The 20636-nt window shown below is 37.3% G+C and overlaps 1 protein-coding gene across 5 annotated transcripts in view; it reads left to right on the top strand.

Moving 5' to 3' along the window:
* ATG5 (autophagy related 5) overlaps nt 1-20636 on the top strand; it is a 74978-nt gene that overhangs the window by 18875 nt on the left and 35467 nt on the right. For all 5 annotated transcript variants that reach the window (XR_010429322.1, XR_010429323.1, XM_064649859.1 and 2 more), the window contains exon 6: nt 14562-14656. Coding sequence is in view for 3 of the 5 variants with exons in the window: in XM_064649859.1 (XP_064505929.1) it covers nt 14562-14656 (95 nt within the window). In the remaining 2 variants the exon portion in view is untranslated. The remainder of the gene's footprint in view (nt 1-14561; nt 14657-20636) is intronic.

A 20636-nucleotide genomic window follows, 5' to 3' on the forward strand; every position in this document is an offset into this window, starting at 1 on the left:
TAAATTGAAAAGCTTTTGTAAGTATTTCAGAAACTGCTCTGTAGAATGGGTGCTAATGCCACTTTGATTGCATTTTTCTCATCCCCTGAAGCTGTCATTGTTATCACTAGTAAATTTATTTAATGGTAACATTTTACTGTAAACATGAAGGTGTTTATTCTGTGTTCTGATACAAAATACTAAATGCTTAGAATTAACATATTCCCATATGTGTATAAGAAAGATTAAATGAAACAGGAGAACCTTTGAAGGCAAGAAGACTCGAATCATGCATTTGCTTTAGACAAGGAGTTTGGGTTTAATGTGTGTATTTAGTGAGTGGAGGGGTTGTTTGTTTTTTTTTTCCATTGTTGTTTAGTGGCATTGCCTTTCATATGGGAGTTGAAATTATCACTTCTGTGATAATTTTGGGGATGAATGCTTATTAGAAACTCTAGTTTCTATTTTTTTATTTAATTAAGTGAGAGTTAGAAATTGCGGGATTATCTTAATTTGCCATTTGAGTGGTAAGATCTTGAGGGAGGCCATACATACCTGCAAAACTTAGCAAGTAAGAAATTACACTTTATCTAGTTCAATTCCAAGTACTTCTTGAGAGATTCTGTATTGTATAAATACTAGTCAGCAAACTGACTGATAATATGTTCACTTTTGTGAATTAGCAGTAAATAAGAGTTTTGGTCCAATGAAAGGCAGAATCAGTATAAAAATAGAAATTTCCCTAAAGCTTATGTCATTACAAGTCAATTTAAAATGCAATTTTAATAATGCTGTAGAAAAGAAGTATTTTTTTATAATAGTATTTGTCTTGCAAGCAGTTTATTTCGAGGTGCAAAATGCTATGTAAGCATAATTTTGTTTTCTATTTAAAAAATTATTAGCTTTATTGCAAAAAGAAATTCTGTCACTTTGTCCCACTACTCAGGTGTTCCAGGCAGTGCATTTTACGTGCTCTTTTTATTAATACTTTTTAAAATTAAGGCTAAAAGACCTCTAACATGAGTTACACTGTGAGTATGATGAGTTACAAGATGAGTATAATAATGACTGACATGATGAAACAGTACGAGTTAAGATTCTTTTCTTAACCAGAAGTTATAGAACCTTGATACTCTCAATATGTAAGGTAAAATGACAGATACACAGCATGGTTTTTTCCATGCTCATCTTAGGCTATATCTTTTAGTTGATTATTTGTCTAAGAATATCTTCAGTTGTAGGGAAACCAGAATTTTTCTGTTTTGCTCTATCACATTAGGAACAGAGGTTGCCTAGCAAGGTTAATTTCAAGAAGGTTTCACTGTACTTAGTAAGAAATTGCACCTGTGGAATCTGACACGTAAATGAGAAGTTTAAGCAATGTTTTGAATACTTTCAAATGCTAATTTTAATTTCTCAACTCTTCATAAAAGAGAAACAAGAAAAGCTTGTGAAACCAAGAAAACTCTTTTTAAGTATGTTGTATCTTTCAATATGTTCTTATAGGCTTTTGTTTGAGATGTTATAATTTTAAACTCCTTTGTGAAACAGAATGAATGACCACAAAAAAGAAAAGAAAGTAGCATTTGTGATACCTGCTTTGTAAGTAAAGATACATCTGCAGGTTGTTTTTTCTGTGAAACTTCAAACAATTTTCTTCAGTTCTTAAATATAGGAACTGTTATTTGTTTAACAAGTGATAGCAATACTTACAGCATCTGTTAAACTTACATTTTTGGGGGAAAAAATCCAATTTTGCTTATTTGGAGAAATGTAACTATCAATTAATGTATAATTTGGTATAAATGTTTTTGCTGAGAAGCAAGTACTTGAACAGGTAGCATGTGAAACTTAACAGTTTGCCTCTAGATGGCTCTTAAGGGAAGAGCTGTAGTAGTGAATTTGTGGGAAAATCTTGTGCTGGTAACAGCTGGTAGTTATTCATAACAACCTTTACATCCCTCCTGCTGCCATTTCTGGTTTTGTGTTATCTGCTACCAAATTAGAAAAGTAAACATACTCTTCTATCTTGTGCTGTGTTTTTTCTTGTTCTTCAGACTTCAGTTAACCTATTTTTGTCCATAAACCTGATATTTCTTCACTGCGACAATTCTTTGGGACAGGTACATTTTGACCAGTGTCATGGATGTGTGACTGTGGTAGGGAAGTGATAAAAGCAGACTATATATCTGTACTGACCTTTGTTCCTGTGTAAGGATTGTTAAAATTCTTTGGTCAGAATTCATGGAAAATGTTTCTGCTGTTTTTTCTTTAATAGAGTTATGGCCATTTTTATCATGGATAAAGAGGATTTTCAAGTGAGTGTTTTCTTTTCTTCTTGCCTTTTGAGTGGAAAAATAAAGGCTTTCAGCTTTGAAACAGTAAGACTCTGTGGGTCTACTGATGACTCAGGATCAAACAACTGAAATCTACACTGTTTTTAGGGGGAGAACTGTATTATTTTGCACAGTTCAAAGAATTAGTATCTGTAACTTCAGTATATAATGGTTCTGATAAATGAGGGAATTTAGATTGAACACATCTGCTTTTTATCAGTTGTGGAGCGACATAAGCAACCATAGTCTGAAATTTTCACAGGCATCCTTTATGACCAGTGAAGACTAGACTTGGTATTTCTGATACATGAGTGGGGGAAATAGTAAAAATTCATAACAACTTTAAGTCTTCTTTTATATATTATAAAATATAATGGAGTCATTACTGAAAATACTATGGAAAAAGAATGCAATGCTCATTCATGCTGTAGGGCTTACCAAAAGTTAAGTAGCCATATTGAATTGTTCTTGCTAAAGAAGAAAAATCCTGCAAGCATTCAGAATGTAGAGTATTTTATCTTTTAATGCATGAGATCTCTTTCTTGTCTTACCGGCAGAATCAGTCCTGTGTCTTGATTTTAGTTCTAAATTTTATCTAAACTATTCTTGGGTTTTTGAGAGGCAGAAATCGTCTTTCTTCTGGATTATCACGTTCCTGTTTAGAAATGTTTGAACTGAGAAAAAGGAAGTGTCTTACAATATCAGCATCTCTAGTGCTATGTACACATGGCTCACTCAAGTTTGAACTCGCTGTTCTTTACCTCATGATAAGCATGCTTTGGTAGCTGAGCAATCTCAACTGATCATTTGAAAATTAATTTAAGCACTATATGCTTAGAAAATCCTCAGTTTATCAGAAGAATGAATGAACAAGCCATTAGTTTTTAAATCACAAAACCATCTTTTTTTCTTCTTCCTGTATTGCTGCCAAAATGAGAATTTCTTTCTGTGTTCCATCTGTGGAGGTTTGGTTAACTGTGAAGAAAGATTAAACAATTCTTTTGAGCTTTGAAAATGGTTATATTGATTAAAAGAGGTTTTTAAAAAAGATCATTGCCTTCTTGGGCTTGTAGTTAAAAATTTCTTAAAATGCATCAAATCACCTTATAATTAGCCTCAGTGCCTGCTTTTCCTGGAGTTAAAATATTATGGCATACACACAGCATCAATTTGCTGATGTTATGGAACTGAGGAGGTGCGATGTAGACACATTCAGATAGCTCTGCACAAAGTCAGCCTGGTGCTGATTTGGTGCTGAAGAGGGGCTGGATTTGGGCAGGCTGGACCTGCAGAATGAACAGCTGTGTCAGAACAGGCCTTCACATGGATGTTTTTGTTTTTTTCTTTTCCATGGCAGTGGGTTTTGTTTAGGGTTTGGTTGGTTGTGGTGGTTTTTCTGGTAATGGATTGTGACCTAAACTTGACTGTTAGTTCATCAGTGTTTACTGGCTTGTTATCCTTTCTGCACAAATGACTAAGCCAGTGCTCCACCGGTATGGGTGCAGTATCAAGAGTCTGAACTACCATCCCCCCAAAACTGATTTTTGTCTTATTACCCTGCTGTGCTGGCATGGTGCCTATTTGCATAGCTGCCCTTTGTTGCAGTACAAAGGTGGGGAATTGATGTCAGCCTGCATTCCCCCCCAGCTTTCTCTTCTCTGCTCTCAAGCGAGGGCAGAGCAGGGCTGCTCTCTTCGAGGGTATTGAGAAGCAGTGGGTGTCAAAGGAGGACGAGAAGTGCATGAAGGCAGAGAAGGGAGGAAAGCAAAAGATAACACAGCATTCACAATCCTCCTTTATACTGAAGTCTCTAACATGAGCAGGTTGCCTAGACATAGGTAGACAGAGCTAGATGCTTTCTAGTGTTTTCACCATCTTACGTTAGATGTTCACGTGTCTAATGAAAACCATTACACTCGGAGGGAGCAAACTTGGAGGTTTCTTTTTACTGCCTCCTGTTTTCCTTCCTCCTCTTAGCCTCAAAATAAGTCATTTCCTGAAAGATATGTAAGGTCTAACTAAAATTCAAAGTTAAATATCTGTAAAAAACAGACTTTACTTCTAAAATTGACATTCTTTAGTTGTTGAGGGGCTTTTGTTTTGCAATTTGAAATGCTTCTAAGTTACTTTCTGCTAGTACACTCCTGAATTTGACAGATACATTAATATAAAGGTTCCTGTCAAGAAAAGCTTTATTTTAGAAAAAGCATAGTACAGGGTAAGTAAAGTAGGTTAGCAAGTCATATGGTGTTATGCTGCTCTGTTTTCTTGTATAGAAAGAGAGCATAATTAGGAGACCAAGAAATCAAAATATTAAGGCTGTCTAGATTTGGAGCAGAGAGCTGGAGGATGAGTAAAATTGTCAGAAGTCTTTTTCCTTTTGACTTACTCAGGGAAGTCTGTAACAAGCCCTGCTGCTTTATTCCTACACAACCTGTGGGTTATGTGTTTCAAAAATGGATTACACTTATTTGTCATCAGAGCTTTCTTTTTAGAGTGACAATACTTACTGAGATCACCTGCTTTTTGAGTACACAGAAAGCTTAGATTTTGTAGGATATATGCATTTTCATATTTGAATAAAGGAAGTAGTTCATCTTGATGATTTTTTTTTTTTCCTCCCTAAACCTTTTTCAGGTAAACTGGTGACCTAGAAATGAAGGGAGGTGGTGTTAAGGAAACAATGTATTTAAAGTAAAACTTCTGGTTTGTAAGTACCTGTAGGAAGTGAAAAGAATGTTGTTAAGGTATAGGTCCCTTGTGTATGTTAGAAGAAAGCAGGGAGAAAAGGCATTTCTGGATCTGATAAATAATGTGAAGAGTGCTTTCTCATACAATTTTCAAAATGTCCTTTTAACCTGCAAAACTTAAGCAATGTGCTCTTATTTCTTTATCTTCGGAACATTACTTTGCTATAAAAACTACTGGATAAATTACAGCATAAATATATTAAATATACTGATCTCAAACCTAGTCATATAGTATTAGGAGGGGGATGCCCCCTTTTTTTCTCAGGTTGCATCTGTAACTCAATTTATAGTGCAGCTTATAAATTAATATTTTTTTAAACTATAGTTTACAGCTAACTAGACATAAAGAAGTTTGTCCTAATTGTTCTCTTGCTGTTGGAAGTTATAGTGCGTATAGGCAAGCAGAGTTGAATTGACTTGATTTATTTACGTGATAATAGTACTAAAAAGGGAGTGGCAGACTTAGGTAGCCAACCTTGAAGCCCATACCACTGTACTTGACTATTACTATACCTGAGGTCATTATCACGACATTTACTTTTGCAGAGAATCCATGTCTGAGTTAGCATGGATGCGTCAAAGAAAGCCTATTTGTTTTTTACGTTCAAATTTTGCAACTGCTGCTGCTTTCCTGCCAGCCGAACATGAATTTGGAGTGTATGTGAGACTACTGGGCACATGGTGTGGTGCAGATATTTCCCATAATGACTGTTACATAATTGGAAGGCAAGATTATGACTACCTCAGATATGTACATTCATGTTCAATTTTGTAACTTTACTATCTGCAATGTGAAGAATATTTTCACATATTTCTGTAACTTCTGCCACATAAAGTCAAAACAGTTCTAAGGTCCTGTATCTGCATATCTGATAGTTACTCATGTGTGAAGATAGTCTAAAAAGTTTAGTAAACTTGCGTTCCCTCTTCGGTGGTGGATTTGTGTTACATACTGTGATTTTTCAAAATACCCAAGTAACCTAAGTGTTTAATATCAAGAATGTTTTAACTGTGCCAATGTGTAAAATGGAAAATAAAAAAAAAATCTTAGTGATGCCATATCAGTATTTCAAACTGTGTTCTTATAAAGGCTGTCACTGAACTGTAGTAGTCAGCAAGAGTCAAATACGTATGTGAGTCTTCATGAAGTCCTTGATAGTTCTAATTATCCGTGTTTTTATTGTACAAGAAGAAGAACGGTGAGTTTAGATGGACTTAGTAATTTAGAGACAGGTCTTTAAATAGCTAAGAAATTATAGCAATCAGCTGTAAGTAGTGTTTCTGAATAGCACAGTAATTACTTTAAAGTGTTTAAAATATTTATCTTTCATGAACAAAACTCCTTCATGCTTGAGGCATACCACACAAAATTTACTTTTTATAAGATTTGTTACAAATACTCACCAGTAGGAACAATTACATATGCGTGCAGAGTCTGAGTCTTCTTGGAAACAATGTGGAAGTAGAATTTATACTGCATTTTGAGAAGATTCTTTTTTGGCTGTACCAGTTAAAAGCAATGCTTGTTAGAGCATGAGTTGGTAGAAAATATACTTGTTTTAATGTTAAGGAATCATAGAATCATAGAATCATAGAATCGATTGGGTTGGAAAAGACCTCCGAGATCATCGAGTCCAACCCTTGGTCCAAATCCAGTCCATTTACTAGATCATGACACTCAGTGCCACGTCCAATCTGCGTTTAAAAATCTCCAGGGATGGTGAATCCACCACCTCTCTGGGCAGCCCATTCCAATGCCTGATTACTCTCTCTGTAAAGAATTTTCTCCTGATATCCAACTTAAATTTCCCCTGGCGGAGCTTAAGCCCGTGCCCCCTTGTCCTATTGCTGAGTGCCTGAGAGAAGAGACCAACCCCCACCTGGCTAGAACTTCCCTTCAGGTAGTTATAGACGGTGATGAGGTCACCTCTGAGCCTCCTCTTCTCCAGGCTAAACAACCCCAGCTCCCTCAGCCTCTCCCCATAGGACTTATGCTCCAGTCCCTTCACCAGCCTTGTTGCTTTTCTCTGGACCCGCTCCAGCACCTCAATATCCTTTCTGAACTGAGGGGCCCAGAACTGGACACAGTACTCAAGGTGGGGCCTCACCAACGCAGAGTACAGGGGAAGGATCACTTCCCTGCTCCTGCTGGCCACGCTATTTAGGAAATGCACTTTGTATCCCTGACTTGAAGCTGTAGCTCTCTGTACTCTACACTTTATTGGATAATGTGTGTGATGGGTTAAACCATTAGTGAGTTTGTCAGTGACTGAAAGAAAATGTTCGTAGGAACACTTGGTAGACTGGAGAGCAGATCTGCCGTTTAGAGGGACTGTGATGAGCTGGAGCAGTAGGCCAGCTGGAGCCTCCTGGAGCTGACAGACAAGTCCTGCACCAGAGACAGGAAAAATCCCCTTAGTCGGGGCAGGCTAGGGACTGACTGGGAAGCGGCTTTGTGGAAGTGGGTAACGGTGAACAACAAGCTGAATGGAAAGTCTGTTGTGTGGTGTTCATAAACGAAGATTAACTAGAGAGTTGCTCTAGTGCTTGTGCCCCGCCCTTGGCTCAGGACTTCTAAAGCTGCCCTGGGAGTGTCATGTCCTCTTTGGAACCCCAGGACAAAAGAAATGTGGGCAAACAGAAAAGAATTCAGCAGAGTGCTGGTAGGATTATTATGAGCTAGAGAATATGCTCTATTAGAGACTGGGGGGAACTGCCCTGTTCAGACTGAAGATGAAGAGGCTGAAGGTAGATCTAATAGCTGCTTTCCACTACTTGAAAGAAAGGCTTGTAGAGCAGATGAAGGCAGACACATCTCAGACATGTCTCTGTTGGCATTGGAGGCAGTTACCAAGAACAAACAGTTAAAAGGTGCAACAGGAGGAAGTCTGATGAGACACTGGGGAAGGGGGCCAGGGGTGAGCCAGGCAGGGGAATGAAAGTGCTGGAGTGGAAGCCCATGAGAACAGTCAAAACTTGACTGGGCAAGGCCTTAATTAAATTCATTTAACTTTGTGGAAGCAGGTCTTTTGGGGCAGTGGGAGGAGCTATTATTCCAAAGCTTGACCTCCAAAGGCACTTCCAAACTAAAGTTTTTCTGTGGTTCTTATACATCAGTTAGAGAGTCTTTGGTCTCTTACTTAATGCTATGGTTGGTTCTTCCCAAGTACTTCAGTGGTTGTTAGACAGTGGTGAACCACTGAAAACAGACAAGTGTTGTGATTTTTAAACTTAGGGATTGGACACATTTTTATGCAAGCTGCAGATTGGTATTGCTTGCATAGAGCTAGAGATACAATTTAATTCCAAGCAGCTTTTTTTTTTAATTTATATCACTAAATTGTTTTAAGAAGAAACCTTGAATAGTCCAGACAAAATTGTGCATATGTGCTATCCTGAGAGCTATACCATTATGTTCACTTTTTTGGCTTTCTAAAAAGATACTGGAATATAAAAACCATGAATTACAATTTCCTTTCTAGATTTAAGCAGTCTTTACCTTGTTTTTACATTAATTCTTTCTGTTATTTAAACCCTCTCAACAGCCTTCTTGAAGTATATCCAATTCTAGAGTGAGTACTCTGATAGCAGTTGCATCTCTGTCAAATATAGAAACAAAGTAATTCCTTACTATTAAGGTATTTTTGTTGATAAGTTTAAAGTGGGGGGGGGGAATTTCTTTTACCCAATATATTGCAGTAGGATCTCGATTTTGACTGTCTGTGTGCTGTTACCAGAGTGTCTCATTGCAAGTTGTTTGTAGATGTAATTTTCCATGCTGTCCATACACATAATTGTGTATGCAGATTTAAAGCTATGCTGCAGTGCAATGCATATGTTGATGGCAAGCACTTGAGCAGTGCCCTTTACCCTCTCGGTGATCCATCCTGTTGTGGAGTCAGGTGGGTGAAAGAGATGTGTCTAATATCAAGATCCACATGAAATTTCAAGTTGTTTGAAGCACAACAGCACTCAAGTTTCAGAAAATGACTGTAAGAGGCTAGCATGAGTGAAATTAATTTTTCTGGTTTTCTGAAGAATGTTTCAGGTGGAGTCTCAGGGGCAAAAGAGACCCAGCTTTCAGCCTATACTAATCCTTTGTTAACACTGCTCAATAGTAAAAGGTTCAGCAGTTACTCTCTATTAACACTAAACTATGATGGAACTACCAAGAACTTTTTAATGTAACTGGTATAAATTTGGATTAATTTCAGTGACTGCTAAAGGATCTCCAGTCTTGCCTAATGGAGGAAACAACAATTCTCAAAATGTTTTCCTGTAACAGTAATTTTTTTAACTGCTTTACTGGGCACTTTAAAGACATGAATCATGTCACTGATAGGTCTCTGAACCCTACATTCATAATGTGGCATACTGTATTTGTAAATTTATATTTGAGGTTTAATTTGTTGCTTAATGAATTTGTGTGCTGACACTATTTTCATGGATTAGACATTGTAGTTTTGCCAACTCATACTTGTTCTAAATATGTAAATATTGTTTTCAAAGCTCTCAGATTCTGTGCATCTCTGTACTAATGAAAGCTAATGTCTGTCTGGCATTTGGGCATTCAGTGCCTGCATTTCTAATAATGAATATTTATAAATATAAGTTACTTGGTTGATACATTTTTCAACTGCATCTCTCCTCAGTTATTTGATTATTAACTTTCTGATCTTTGACATAAAATACAGAGAGAAAATTTTTATATTTCATTTTAGGCAAAGTTACATAGCAGCCATCATCTCTTGTTTAAGAAATATTAGTGGAGTCATATGAAACTTTTATACTGTCACTAATCTCACTTTTGTTTGAATCTTATTGTTGTTACTTTAAATATTGTAGTCCAAGACTCAGCCATTCGGTCCATCACACAACAACCGGTGAAGTATGAATTGGATACTGCTCCCACTTTAGGAGAAACCCTCAAGGCCATACAGCAGGTGAAAATTGGCAAGGCAGCTGGGGTTGATGGAATTCCACTTGAAGTCTGGAAACATGGGGGCCCTGCACTCCATGCTAAATTTCACGAGTTTGTGGTGCGCTGTTGGGAACTCTGCGAACTACCATCAGACCTTCGTGATGCAGTCATCATCACTTTGTATAAGAAGAAAGGAGTTAAATCAGACTGTTCAAATTACCGTGGCATTACTCTGCTCTCCATTGCCGGCAAAATCCTGGCAAGAATACTCTTGAACAGACTAATACCCGCTATAGCAGAAGAAATTCTACCTGAAAGCCAATGTGGTTTCAGAGCCATCAGGAGTACCACAGACATGGTGTTTGTTCTCAGACAACTGCAAGAGACGTGTAGGGAACAGAACAAAGGTCTCTATGTAACCTTTGTTGACCTCACCAAGGCTTCCGATACTGTGAGCAGAAAAGGTCTATGGCAGATTTTGGAATGTTTAGGATGTCCTCCCAAGTTCCTTAAAATGATCATCTCACTCCATGAGGATCAGCACGGACAAGTCAGTTATGGCGATGCACTTTCTGAGCCCTTTCTAATAACTATAATGGTGTGAAACAAGGCTGTGTTCTCACACCAACCCTATTCACAATCTTTTTCAGCATGGTGCTCCAAAGGGCCATGGCAGACCTCGATGATCAGGATGGCATCTACATTCGATATCGTACTGATGGAAGCCTTTTCAACCTAAGGCCACTGAAGGCCCATGCTAAGACTTTAAACCATTTTGTCCGGGAGCTGCTTTATGCTGTTGATGCTGCCCTCGTCGCTCACACAGAAGCAGCTCTGCAGCGTTTAACATCCTGCTTTGCAGACGCTGCTGAGCTCTTTGGGCTGGAAGTCAGCTTAAAGAAGACAAGTTCTCTATCAACCAGCACCTCAGGAAGTCTTCCATCATCCCCATATCACCACTGGCGAATCAGAGCTCAAATCAGTCCAGCAGTTTAATTACCTAGGTAGCCTCATCTCCTCGGGTGGTAAGATTGACGGAGAGATAGACAACAGGTTAGCAAAGGCATATAGTGCCTTCAGAAAGCTTCGTAAAAGAATTTGGCGAAATAAACACTTGAAGAAAAGTACCAAGATCAGTGTTTACAGAGCCATTGTGCTGTCTACTCTCTTATATGGATCTGAATCATGGGTCATCTATCGCCACCACGTGCGACTCCTAGAACACTTCCATCAACGCTGCCTCTGTACAATCCTAAACATCCACTGGTCAGATAATGCGACTGATACGTTTGTTCTAGAACAAGCAGCAATCACAAGTATTGAGGCCACGTTGATGAGAACACAGCTGTGATGGGCAGGGCACGTCTCAAGGATGAAGGACCACCGCCTCCCTAAGATCTTGCTTATGGTGAACTTGCCACCAGCTGCCGCAAGAGAGGAGCCCCGAAGAGAAGATACAAGGACTCCCTGAAGCAACATCTCAGCCTTGGCCATATTGATCATCATAACTGGTCTATTCTGGCCTGCAGTCAGGAGGTCTGGAGACACACCATCTATAACGCAGCTGTCTCCTTTGAGAACGCACACAGGATCACTCTCGAGGAGAAAAGAACGCAGAAAGATTCGTGCTTTGCAGAATACACCACCTAAGGAGTCTCTCTGCTGTGCCTTTTGCAACCAGACGTGCCTATCTTGTATTGGCCTTTTTAGCCACCAACGCGCTTGCAACAAACGTGGGTAGAGCCCTTCCCAAATCTTCGTTCGCGAAACCCAGCCACGAAATACTGTTATTCAGATATGAACATCTGTCTTTTGCAAGTACTGTTTTTTGCTAATATAGAAACTCACTAATGCTTCAATCAAACACTTTCTTAAAAACAGATGGATTGTGGAAAACAAAAAGTAATTGGTTTTGACTGTTATGGTAGTTTAAATATCATGCAGGCTGCATAAGCTTTTCAGGAGTGAGCAGAAGGGAGGGAGACAAGTGTGTAAAATGCTTTTGCTGATAGTTTGAGAACTCTTCCTTGTTTACTTGATGAAAACTCAGTTTTGTTTTGATTGTCAAAGTTCCGGCCAGCACGTTCTGTCTTTGTCATTTCTAGCCAATTAGCTGATTAGTTCTTGTAGCTCATCATAGCATTAATAGCTTCCTGAAGTCTGTTTTGCATAAACAGGGGGTACTGTGACACGAAAATTGGAGAATGATGAGTCCTTTCACTTATATGTTCAAGGGGGGTTGGGGGATTTTATGTGTTTGTGTCAGGGCAGATTTATTGCTGTTATATTTGGAAACTACAGAAACTATTAGAAATTTAAGCAATACATTGTCTTAAACATTGTCTGAGTGTTCAGAGAATAATCTGAGAAATACAACTTTGTAAATTTACCTGCCTTAAATAAAATTACCTACATACTTTCTGGGAGGTAAGGAAGCTGGAATGAGGAACAGAAGTGAGTTAACTGCACATTACCATTGTTTAACGTTTTTTGTCTTTCAGAGGCTCACTTGTTTGCCGTATATGCCACAAGGGTCAATATACTTTGTCTTATAAGTCTGTTATTTATTCAGAATTTCTAGTTCTGATCCATAAGATGTGTCACTTATCTCTGTTGAATTTTGAGGACAGTAAGCTGTTCACCCAACTTTCCTAATTACTGTAATATGAGTGTTAAACAAGTAAATGTAGTTAATGTTTGTTTTATTTTTTTAAAGTAGGATATATCCAAATATGTAGATTCCTTATTTAGGTCTGCTGAAGCTCACTAGCTTAAGTAGGTCTCAATTGTTTTGTTTTGTGTATCACGATAACAGTTTTATCAACTGAGTTATAGTCAGAAGTAGTAATTGAAGTATAAATCGATTGATGCCTACTGTAGGATGCCTATCCATACATTTATAGTGAAAGCTGTAAGCTGTTCTCAGTGCTGTCTCCAAGGATGAAGGAATTATGCTAAATCTTCACTTTCTCACTGACAGAGTTCCTGAGGAGGAGACAGTCATTCTTTGTGCCAGACATTGTAAAGCTAAACCTCTGACTGTGTAGGCTGGGGTTCCCAAATGCAGGATTGCTTGAGTATATTCTGCTCCAGGGTTGTCACTGTCACTGCCACTTCCTAAACTTCCCAGCCCAGTGAGCTATGGGGTAACACCCTGTGTCCAGGCAGCTTGTCATCTAGGGCAGGTGTCTGCATGCTGGTGCTGACTGCAGCTCAGGTAAGTGCCTGTCAAGAGGCACTTGCTGCTAATGAGGAAACAAGGGTGTGGAAGTACTTTCTGAGATAAGTATTGGGAAATGCTCCTACAGAATACCTGGCAGGAGTTTGTTTACAGTTTCTTGGAAATTCTTGCCTTGTGTTACATTCGGTCAGGAAAAGCAATGTGTTAAACCCTGCAATATATATTAAATTATGCCTTTTAGTGCACTGACAGGCATCTGTGCAGTATGCTGGAGTGAAGCAAATCTCAAACTCCTTTTGTTTTGTCCAGTTGCTTCAATTTTTATCAGCAGTTTCGGAAGCAGGCAGAACCTTTGTCCAGTGAATAGATTTCTGAATTTCATCTTGCTTCAGGGGGGCTGAATTCTCTCATGGGTATATGGCCCAGCTTCTTGAGACTTGTGCCAAAGAGGAAAAATTGGAGACTCTGTGTTTCTTCTGAAGAAACACCCACTTTGGTGTCTTGGAGAGTTAGGGCCTATAAGGAAATTGATCTTTTGCTTTTCCCCATTTATACAGCTGCCTTCTCCAGTAAGACTAGCAACAGCTCTATTCATCTTAGCTCTTTGTGTTCCTTTCTATCATTTCTGATATTAGTTGTTTGCTTGATTTGAATAATTGATTTGCATGTATGAAAGCCTTTATTACTCTTAGACCTATGCTGTTCTCAATACATTTGAAACATAATAAACTATTCAGTTCTTGTAATATCTGAACAGGATGAAATGGTGTGCTGCCTCGGGCTATTTTACTAAAACTAGTTACTTGGATAATGACAAAATTGTGTTTCAAGCATAAACTTTTACTTTTGGGTTGTGTCATGAATCTGGCAGTATATTTTCTGATTGTATCATACATTGTTGCAGATTATTTTAAGATTTACATATCCAAATGTAAATGCCTCAAAAAGTTTTTCTCTTGCTTTGGTTTCTCTATACTTTACACCTATTGTTTATCTGTAGTTAAGAACAATTAGATATTTTTAGCAAATTGTGAGACAGTGTAGACCAGTAGCAGCAGGAAGTAGAGAAACAGGCACTGTTAATTGAGGTAATGAAATCCATAATTTATGGTCCAATATTTCCTTAACAGTGGGAGATAAGATATGAATTCAGGTTGCTTTCTCTTTCAGTTTGATAAGTTGCCACATCACTGTTTTCATAGGAGAATGCAGATGACCTACCTTTGGCTTCAGGCAAAATAGGGAAGAGAAATGTGGGGAAAATAAATTCAAAGATAGGTCAAACTTCTATAAGAAAAGTTTTCATGTTGTTCCAATCATGTGTCATTTACCTTTTTTAGCTGAAAAAGAATATATGTTACTAATATTAACAAAGTCTAATTTTACTTTCACAGATAAATTTGAGCAGTTTTGGGCAATAAATCGAAAACTCATGGAGTATCCTCCAGAAGATAATGGATTTCGATACATCCCCTTTAGAATTTATCAGGTAGGAGACAATGAAATAAAGACACCTTTTCAAAATACTTCCACTGAGGTGTCATATATCATAATTTGTTTGTAGAATTACGTGTTCTCTTTTCTAACATTATGGTAAAACTTTGTATGCTCATATTTGCTGGACCCTTATGTTGCATGAATTAACAAACAAAATAGACTGTGTTTATTGTGATAGGTAATAACCATTCGTCATGTTGTCATGTGTAATATTTGAGAATGTGCTAAGGCTGGTATAGATGATGTTTGTCTGTTTTAAAAAAAAAATAAAATCCCCCAAAAATCTAATTCTGTTATTAAAAATAACTGCGAACTGTGAAGACTGCTTTAGATGCAAAATGCCATCTGAAAGGTCACAGTCAAACACTTCAGGAGCAACACTTTTCCCTCAACCGCTATATAGGCCTCTTTTCTTGTTGGCATTTTAAGGTGAAAGTAATGGCATAGATCTGGCATCTAGTTCTTACCTTTGTCTTCTAATTGTATACCTTACAATCCAATCCATAGCTTCGAATGTTGTTTTTTTTCTGTTTTAATACACCAGCACCCAATTTTTCTCAGCAGTTTATTTAGAGATGTTCCTTGGGATCCTTATAATTTTTTTCCATCCTCTTAGTTTTTATAACATTAAGGCCACAATGAAGTTCAGAATTATGTGTGGTTAAAAGCTTATACAGAACTCATGTAGCCTCTCTAAATTAAACAGTTGTGCTCTGTTGGAATGTTTTAATCTATTTCTCCTTCGGTTTTACACCTGTAGCTATCAAAAGAAGGTCCTTTTATTCAGGGTACTGAATAGTCTGATGCTACTTTATAACAGGTTATAATGACCATAGATACCTATACAGTCTTGCAGTGGGATAGAAGTAACTTTTAACGTTACATGTAAGACATTTACTGTCATAATGAAACTTTAGATTGAGAACGGAAGTCAGTTATTTTGTCAGAGATCATAACAGATGGCAAGGTTTGTATAAGTATCAAAAAGTATGTATCAAGAAAAGTAGTACGGCATTTTGTTTGGCTGATGACTAAGTTGTTTGCTTGTTCTCTGATAGGTGTGGGGTTTTTGTACGTCTTTTCATAGAAATCACATAAATGGGTTTGCAAAATGGAGGTTTTGCTGTCAATGGGTTGCAGACCTTTAAGGCATGAGGGAGGCTTTCATTGATATCAAATGAGTTCATGCTAGTAAAGCTTTAAAAAAAAAAGAAAAAAATCTAATTTGGTAAAATCTGTCCCTTTAGCCAGTAATACTTGTCTTGATTCTCATTATCTTTTTGACTGGAAACTCTTAGTTGCTGTAGTTCAAACCCAAAATATCTAAGAATAGAACACCAAAGACAAATAAAAATGATGCTGAGACAGTTTTTGGGAAGGTTGGTTTATATTATTTTCAGTAATGCTGCTCTTAGTATTTGTAAATATTTAGTCATGTTCCTCTTTTTAAAAAAGTGGATGCAGGTGTTTCTAGCTTTTTTTGTTTGGTTTGTTGGTTTGTGTACTGATTACTGCTTTATGTATTTAAAGGAATTTTCAAAAAGTCTTAGAAAGGGTGAGATTATAATTTAATTCCAAACAGGGAGTTAATTCCTGTAGTTTTAATGGAATTTTACAGTACTTAGTGACAGACTTTCATATGTAGAAGTAACTGATTCTAAAATGTTCTTAAGATGTATTTAACCCCTACCCTGAATGCATTTAATTTCCAATAGTGCTGGTAGAAGTCAGCTTTGCATTCTAATCAGTTGCTTTTATATCCCTACATAAATACCTGATTTAACCTGGGTTTGTATTGCAGTGGATGTTTATTCCCTGTGTGTTGTCACATGGTATTCTTGTCGATACTTAAGAATATACAGGTGGATAGCAGGAAATGACTAGGCATTGCCTTCAGTAGGGAGACTTCCTGCTCTTAGTCTCCATACCTTCCATGACTCCAAATTATTAGAAGAAATTTCTGTGAAGGGAGCTGTCTAGATTGGTTTTTGTCAGCATGAGATGGATGAACTTGTTTTCCTCCAAAGAAATGTATTAAATTATGACATCAACTAGGAAAATTAGTCTTAGTAGCAGTTAAATGTGACAGCGAAGTTGCTGCAGAAAAAAAATGCATTCAGTAAAGTGATCTGATGTCTTTTTCAGTGGATTGATTATTTTAAAAACTCAAGAGCTCTTTCAATTGTAAAGCTTGTCTATTAAAATACATTTCTAAAGAGTAATATGAATCATACCTCCTGTGGTGACCAAATCTGATGGAGTGTGTGGGAGAAAGAGATGGCAAAAATACGAGCATCGTACTTGGGTAAGTCAAAACTAAACTAACCACAGGTAATTTTAAAAACCCTTGTCCAGCACCTGTTCTAAGTATAGCAGCTTAGATTGGACCAGAATCCTGGTATCTACTGTAGATGGTGAAGAAAAAGGCTGAGTATCACTAAGGATCAAATAGTTTGCAATTTTAAGTTAACTTAGATATCTTGGAGATTGTATTGCCAGCTGTCAAATTCTGTTAACTGGGTAATATGGAACTTGCACCAGAAGAAACTTTGACTTAAGTGGAAACTTCTTCTACCAGAGACAGTTTAAAAATAGTGATTATATTTTTGTGACCTTACTTTGTGTAAAAAAAAAAGTTCCCCACTTCATCTCTTCAGAGGTGTAAGCTGCTTTGTTTTCACTTGACAGGTGCACAAAATCTTTTTTGCCTTTTTTTCTGATAGTACTGTTGAATAGACTGCTTTTTGCACTTGTTCTTTAATAGCAAGAGAGAAAATAATAGTAATGTTTTGAGTATATTCTGAATTTAAGTGTTGTTTTTCATGTCCAGTACTAGAGCTATTTTGACTTGTAGAATTTTCTCCCATATTTTTAAGACCAGCTGATGTTGTGCAGTCTAATTGAACAAACTATATGACTGATAGATGGCAGGAAGTTTTCATCAGTCTTTGTCTCCGGGCACTGTGATAGGGCATATTAGTCAGGCACTGGAAAGGAGTCTCTACGTGCTGATAGTGACTGCTCTGATGAACTTCTGCCTGCTGTCCGACGCTGCAGATGAGAGCACCCTGAGTCTCAGTTATTGCACACTTAGTTTGCACTCATCCCCCAGTTTTGGTGTCTTGCTCTCTGCCCATGTCATGCTCGCCCTCTCCCTGTCAATCTTCCACCTTTCCTCTGGAGTCTGCCCTACGAGTATATCAGATTTAAAGTTGTATATAGCATTTCATTCTTGGGAATAAAATGACAAAAGTATGTGCAAGAAAATGCGTGAAAACTCTTCATGACAAGTTCTGAGTTCAGATTTCTAGAGTTGCAATTGGCCTGGGGCAAGTTGGCTGTTGTATGTTTGCCAGCCCAAAGGGGGATGATCTGGGATTGTTTTTTCGCTTGTTCCTTTATTTGGGTACTGGGAAATGCCATGGTACTGGAATGAGCATTTCCTTTGCTTCTATTTTTGGAGGATTTTGAGTAGTTTCTTAATTTTATTGCCTAATTACATAGTAGGCCTGAATTTTCAACAGTTTTTCCTATCCTGAGTCCCTTAAGATGTTATGATTAAGTCGTACAGTCACAAATTCTTATGATGTTTGTCTTCCTGAGTAACATGAGTGAAATTCTCCATACTTATATATCAGTTGAATGCAACACTTTGCTCTTTCTGTCAAAACTGCAATATGGAGATGTCTAAACAGACTTAATTGTTTACTATTACCTAAAAATACCTAAAAATTACCTCTAAAAACAGCAAAGTGGGAGTGGGAAATGAAATATTTTAAGACATTGTTAATATCTGTCTCAATAAATGAATCAGAATCTCAAGCATGGCCATTTCCAAGCAATTGAAGGTTGTTTCATTCATATTCCCACATTAATTGGCAGAGCTTGGGTAATCAATTGCAAAACCCATTAGAAGTATGCAAATCAGCAGCACAGTTTGGCCCATGTTATGACAACTATTCAAAAACTGATCAGAACAGATTGCATTGGAAAGATATTGGGTCCACCTATAAAGTTTTCAAGTAATAATGAATCTCCCCTTTTATGTTAGTAGGTTGTTAAATTTTTCTTTTGTTAAAAGTCTCCATTGCATTTCAAGTCTGAATTTGTCTCGCTTGAATTTCTAGATTCTGTTTTGACTTACACGAGTTTAAAGTCACCTGACTTTCTGACCTCCCAAGTTCACTTACAGAATGATTTCAGGAGCTTCAGTTTTCTTTGGTAAGCGGAGTCAACTGAGCTCTTTAAGCCTCTTGCTTACCACTGCTGAAGTTGGATTTTTAGTCATCTTTTCAAACTCTAGCTAATATTTTGATAATTCTCAAGATTAGTATTGAAGTTAGGGAGACATAGAGGCAAAAAGTATAGTTTATAGGATCTTAGACCAAAAATACTTCAAGCACTGGTGGAATACAGGTGAAGTTAGCTGCTACTTGAAACTTCAAATCTGAAAACTTTTATGAAAGAAGTTGAAATGTAATGACTATTCAAGCAAAAGAACTAGAAAATCTAGTTGACCTGTCAGCCTGAAGAGGGCAACACAACACAGCAAGTTTCAGCTTTTGTCTAGCGTAAAATGCTCTTGAACAGACCTGTGTGCAATACCTTATTTGACTTTTTTCTTATTTATTCAAAATTATTTTTTTATAAAAGACCTGCTGAAAATAGATCAATTTATTTATTAAAAATTTCCTTTTACAAGGAGTAAGTTTGAGCAAATAGGAGAATTGCGTGAAATGGTGATTGATTTTGTGTAACAGCTGGGCTCAGATGAATTTCTGTGCTGAAGAGAAACAAATGGACTCTGGTTCATCATCAGTTGAGTACACAGAATGATTTATTCTAATAACTGATGGTTCAGCACTAAAGAAACAGTAACACACTTTCACCAGTTTTAAATTACTTCAAAGCTCTATGAATGAGAAAGTTTAAAAGCTTTGTTAGGTAAATCTATTTTCCTAGTGCCTCATAATTGGGGAAAAAAAAAAAAAAACAGAAACCCGTCTATCAGATATTGCATGATCTGTAAATTCTTGTTTTCTGAACTAGATTGTTTTGTTCTGTGTTGAAAGTAATAGCAATTTGACTAGTTGTCACCTTCAGTTGAAGGTCACTGTGACCACAGTTGAGGTTCCAGAATTGCATAAGCTTTTCTTATCCAAGTGCACAGTGAAATGGCTAGCTCAAACCAGCTGTGTTAAAGATGACTTTTTTTACATGTTCTAGGTTAAGGAATGCCCATGCTGATCTCTTAAGAGACTTAAGGAATCTGTGTGGAAGATCAGCCTTGTGCCTTTAACTGTCTTGGTATAGGATGGGAGCTGGAGCTGTCAGAGTTTAAAAGAAAAATTCTGAGGTTATAAACTGTATTTGGTGTCAGCAATGTGACTAAAGTTTCCATAAATATGCTCGAGTTGTCTGTAAAACTGTCAATCTGCCTAGTTCAAAGCTATAGTACAAGTTGCACAGTGCTCGGGGAGGGAGATGCAGAAGAGATGGGACTGTAAGACCTCGGTTTGGGTCACTTCTCTGAGCCATGGTTGAGCTGTTACCAAGCTGGATAGTTTTAAGCTTGCTCTGGCTTGTCAATAGGAGCTGCAGTGAGCCTTCGGAGTCCAGTGTAGGTGGAGTTTGTATACAATGAATAAAGTAGTTTTGCTTGTGTGCAAAATAGTCTGTTGAGATTCTGAATTACATTGTAACTACTTTAAAGCAATTTAGGGGTATACTGTATTCTCCACATTGGGAAAAGCTGAGTAGTATTTTTTTAAAATCCTTTTTTATCTTACCATACATAGCATACTCTTAAATCTCAGAAGAACCTAGGTGTGTAAAAAAACAAGTAGAATCCTAGTAGTTACTAAATTAATTTGTGTAAACACTTTTATAGATTTTTATTTTTAAGTCAAAGTACATTTTGACTTGCAATGAAATAATGAACACTTCTGGTGAAAAAAAAATTGTCTGTTCCT

The sequence above is a fragment of the Pseudopipra pipra genome, chromosome 3, assembly GCF_036250125.1.
Source record: "Pseudopipra pipra isolate bDixPip1 chromosome 3, bDixPip1.hap1, whole genome shotgun sequence".
In the NCBI taxonomy this organism is placed as follows: Eukaryota; Metazoa; Chordata; class Aves; order Passeriformes; family Pipridae; genus Pseudopipra; species Pseudopipra pipra.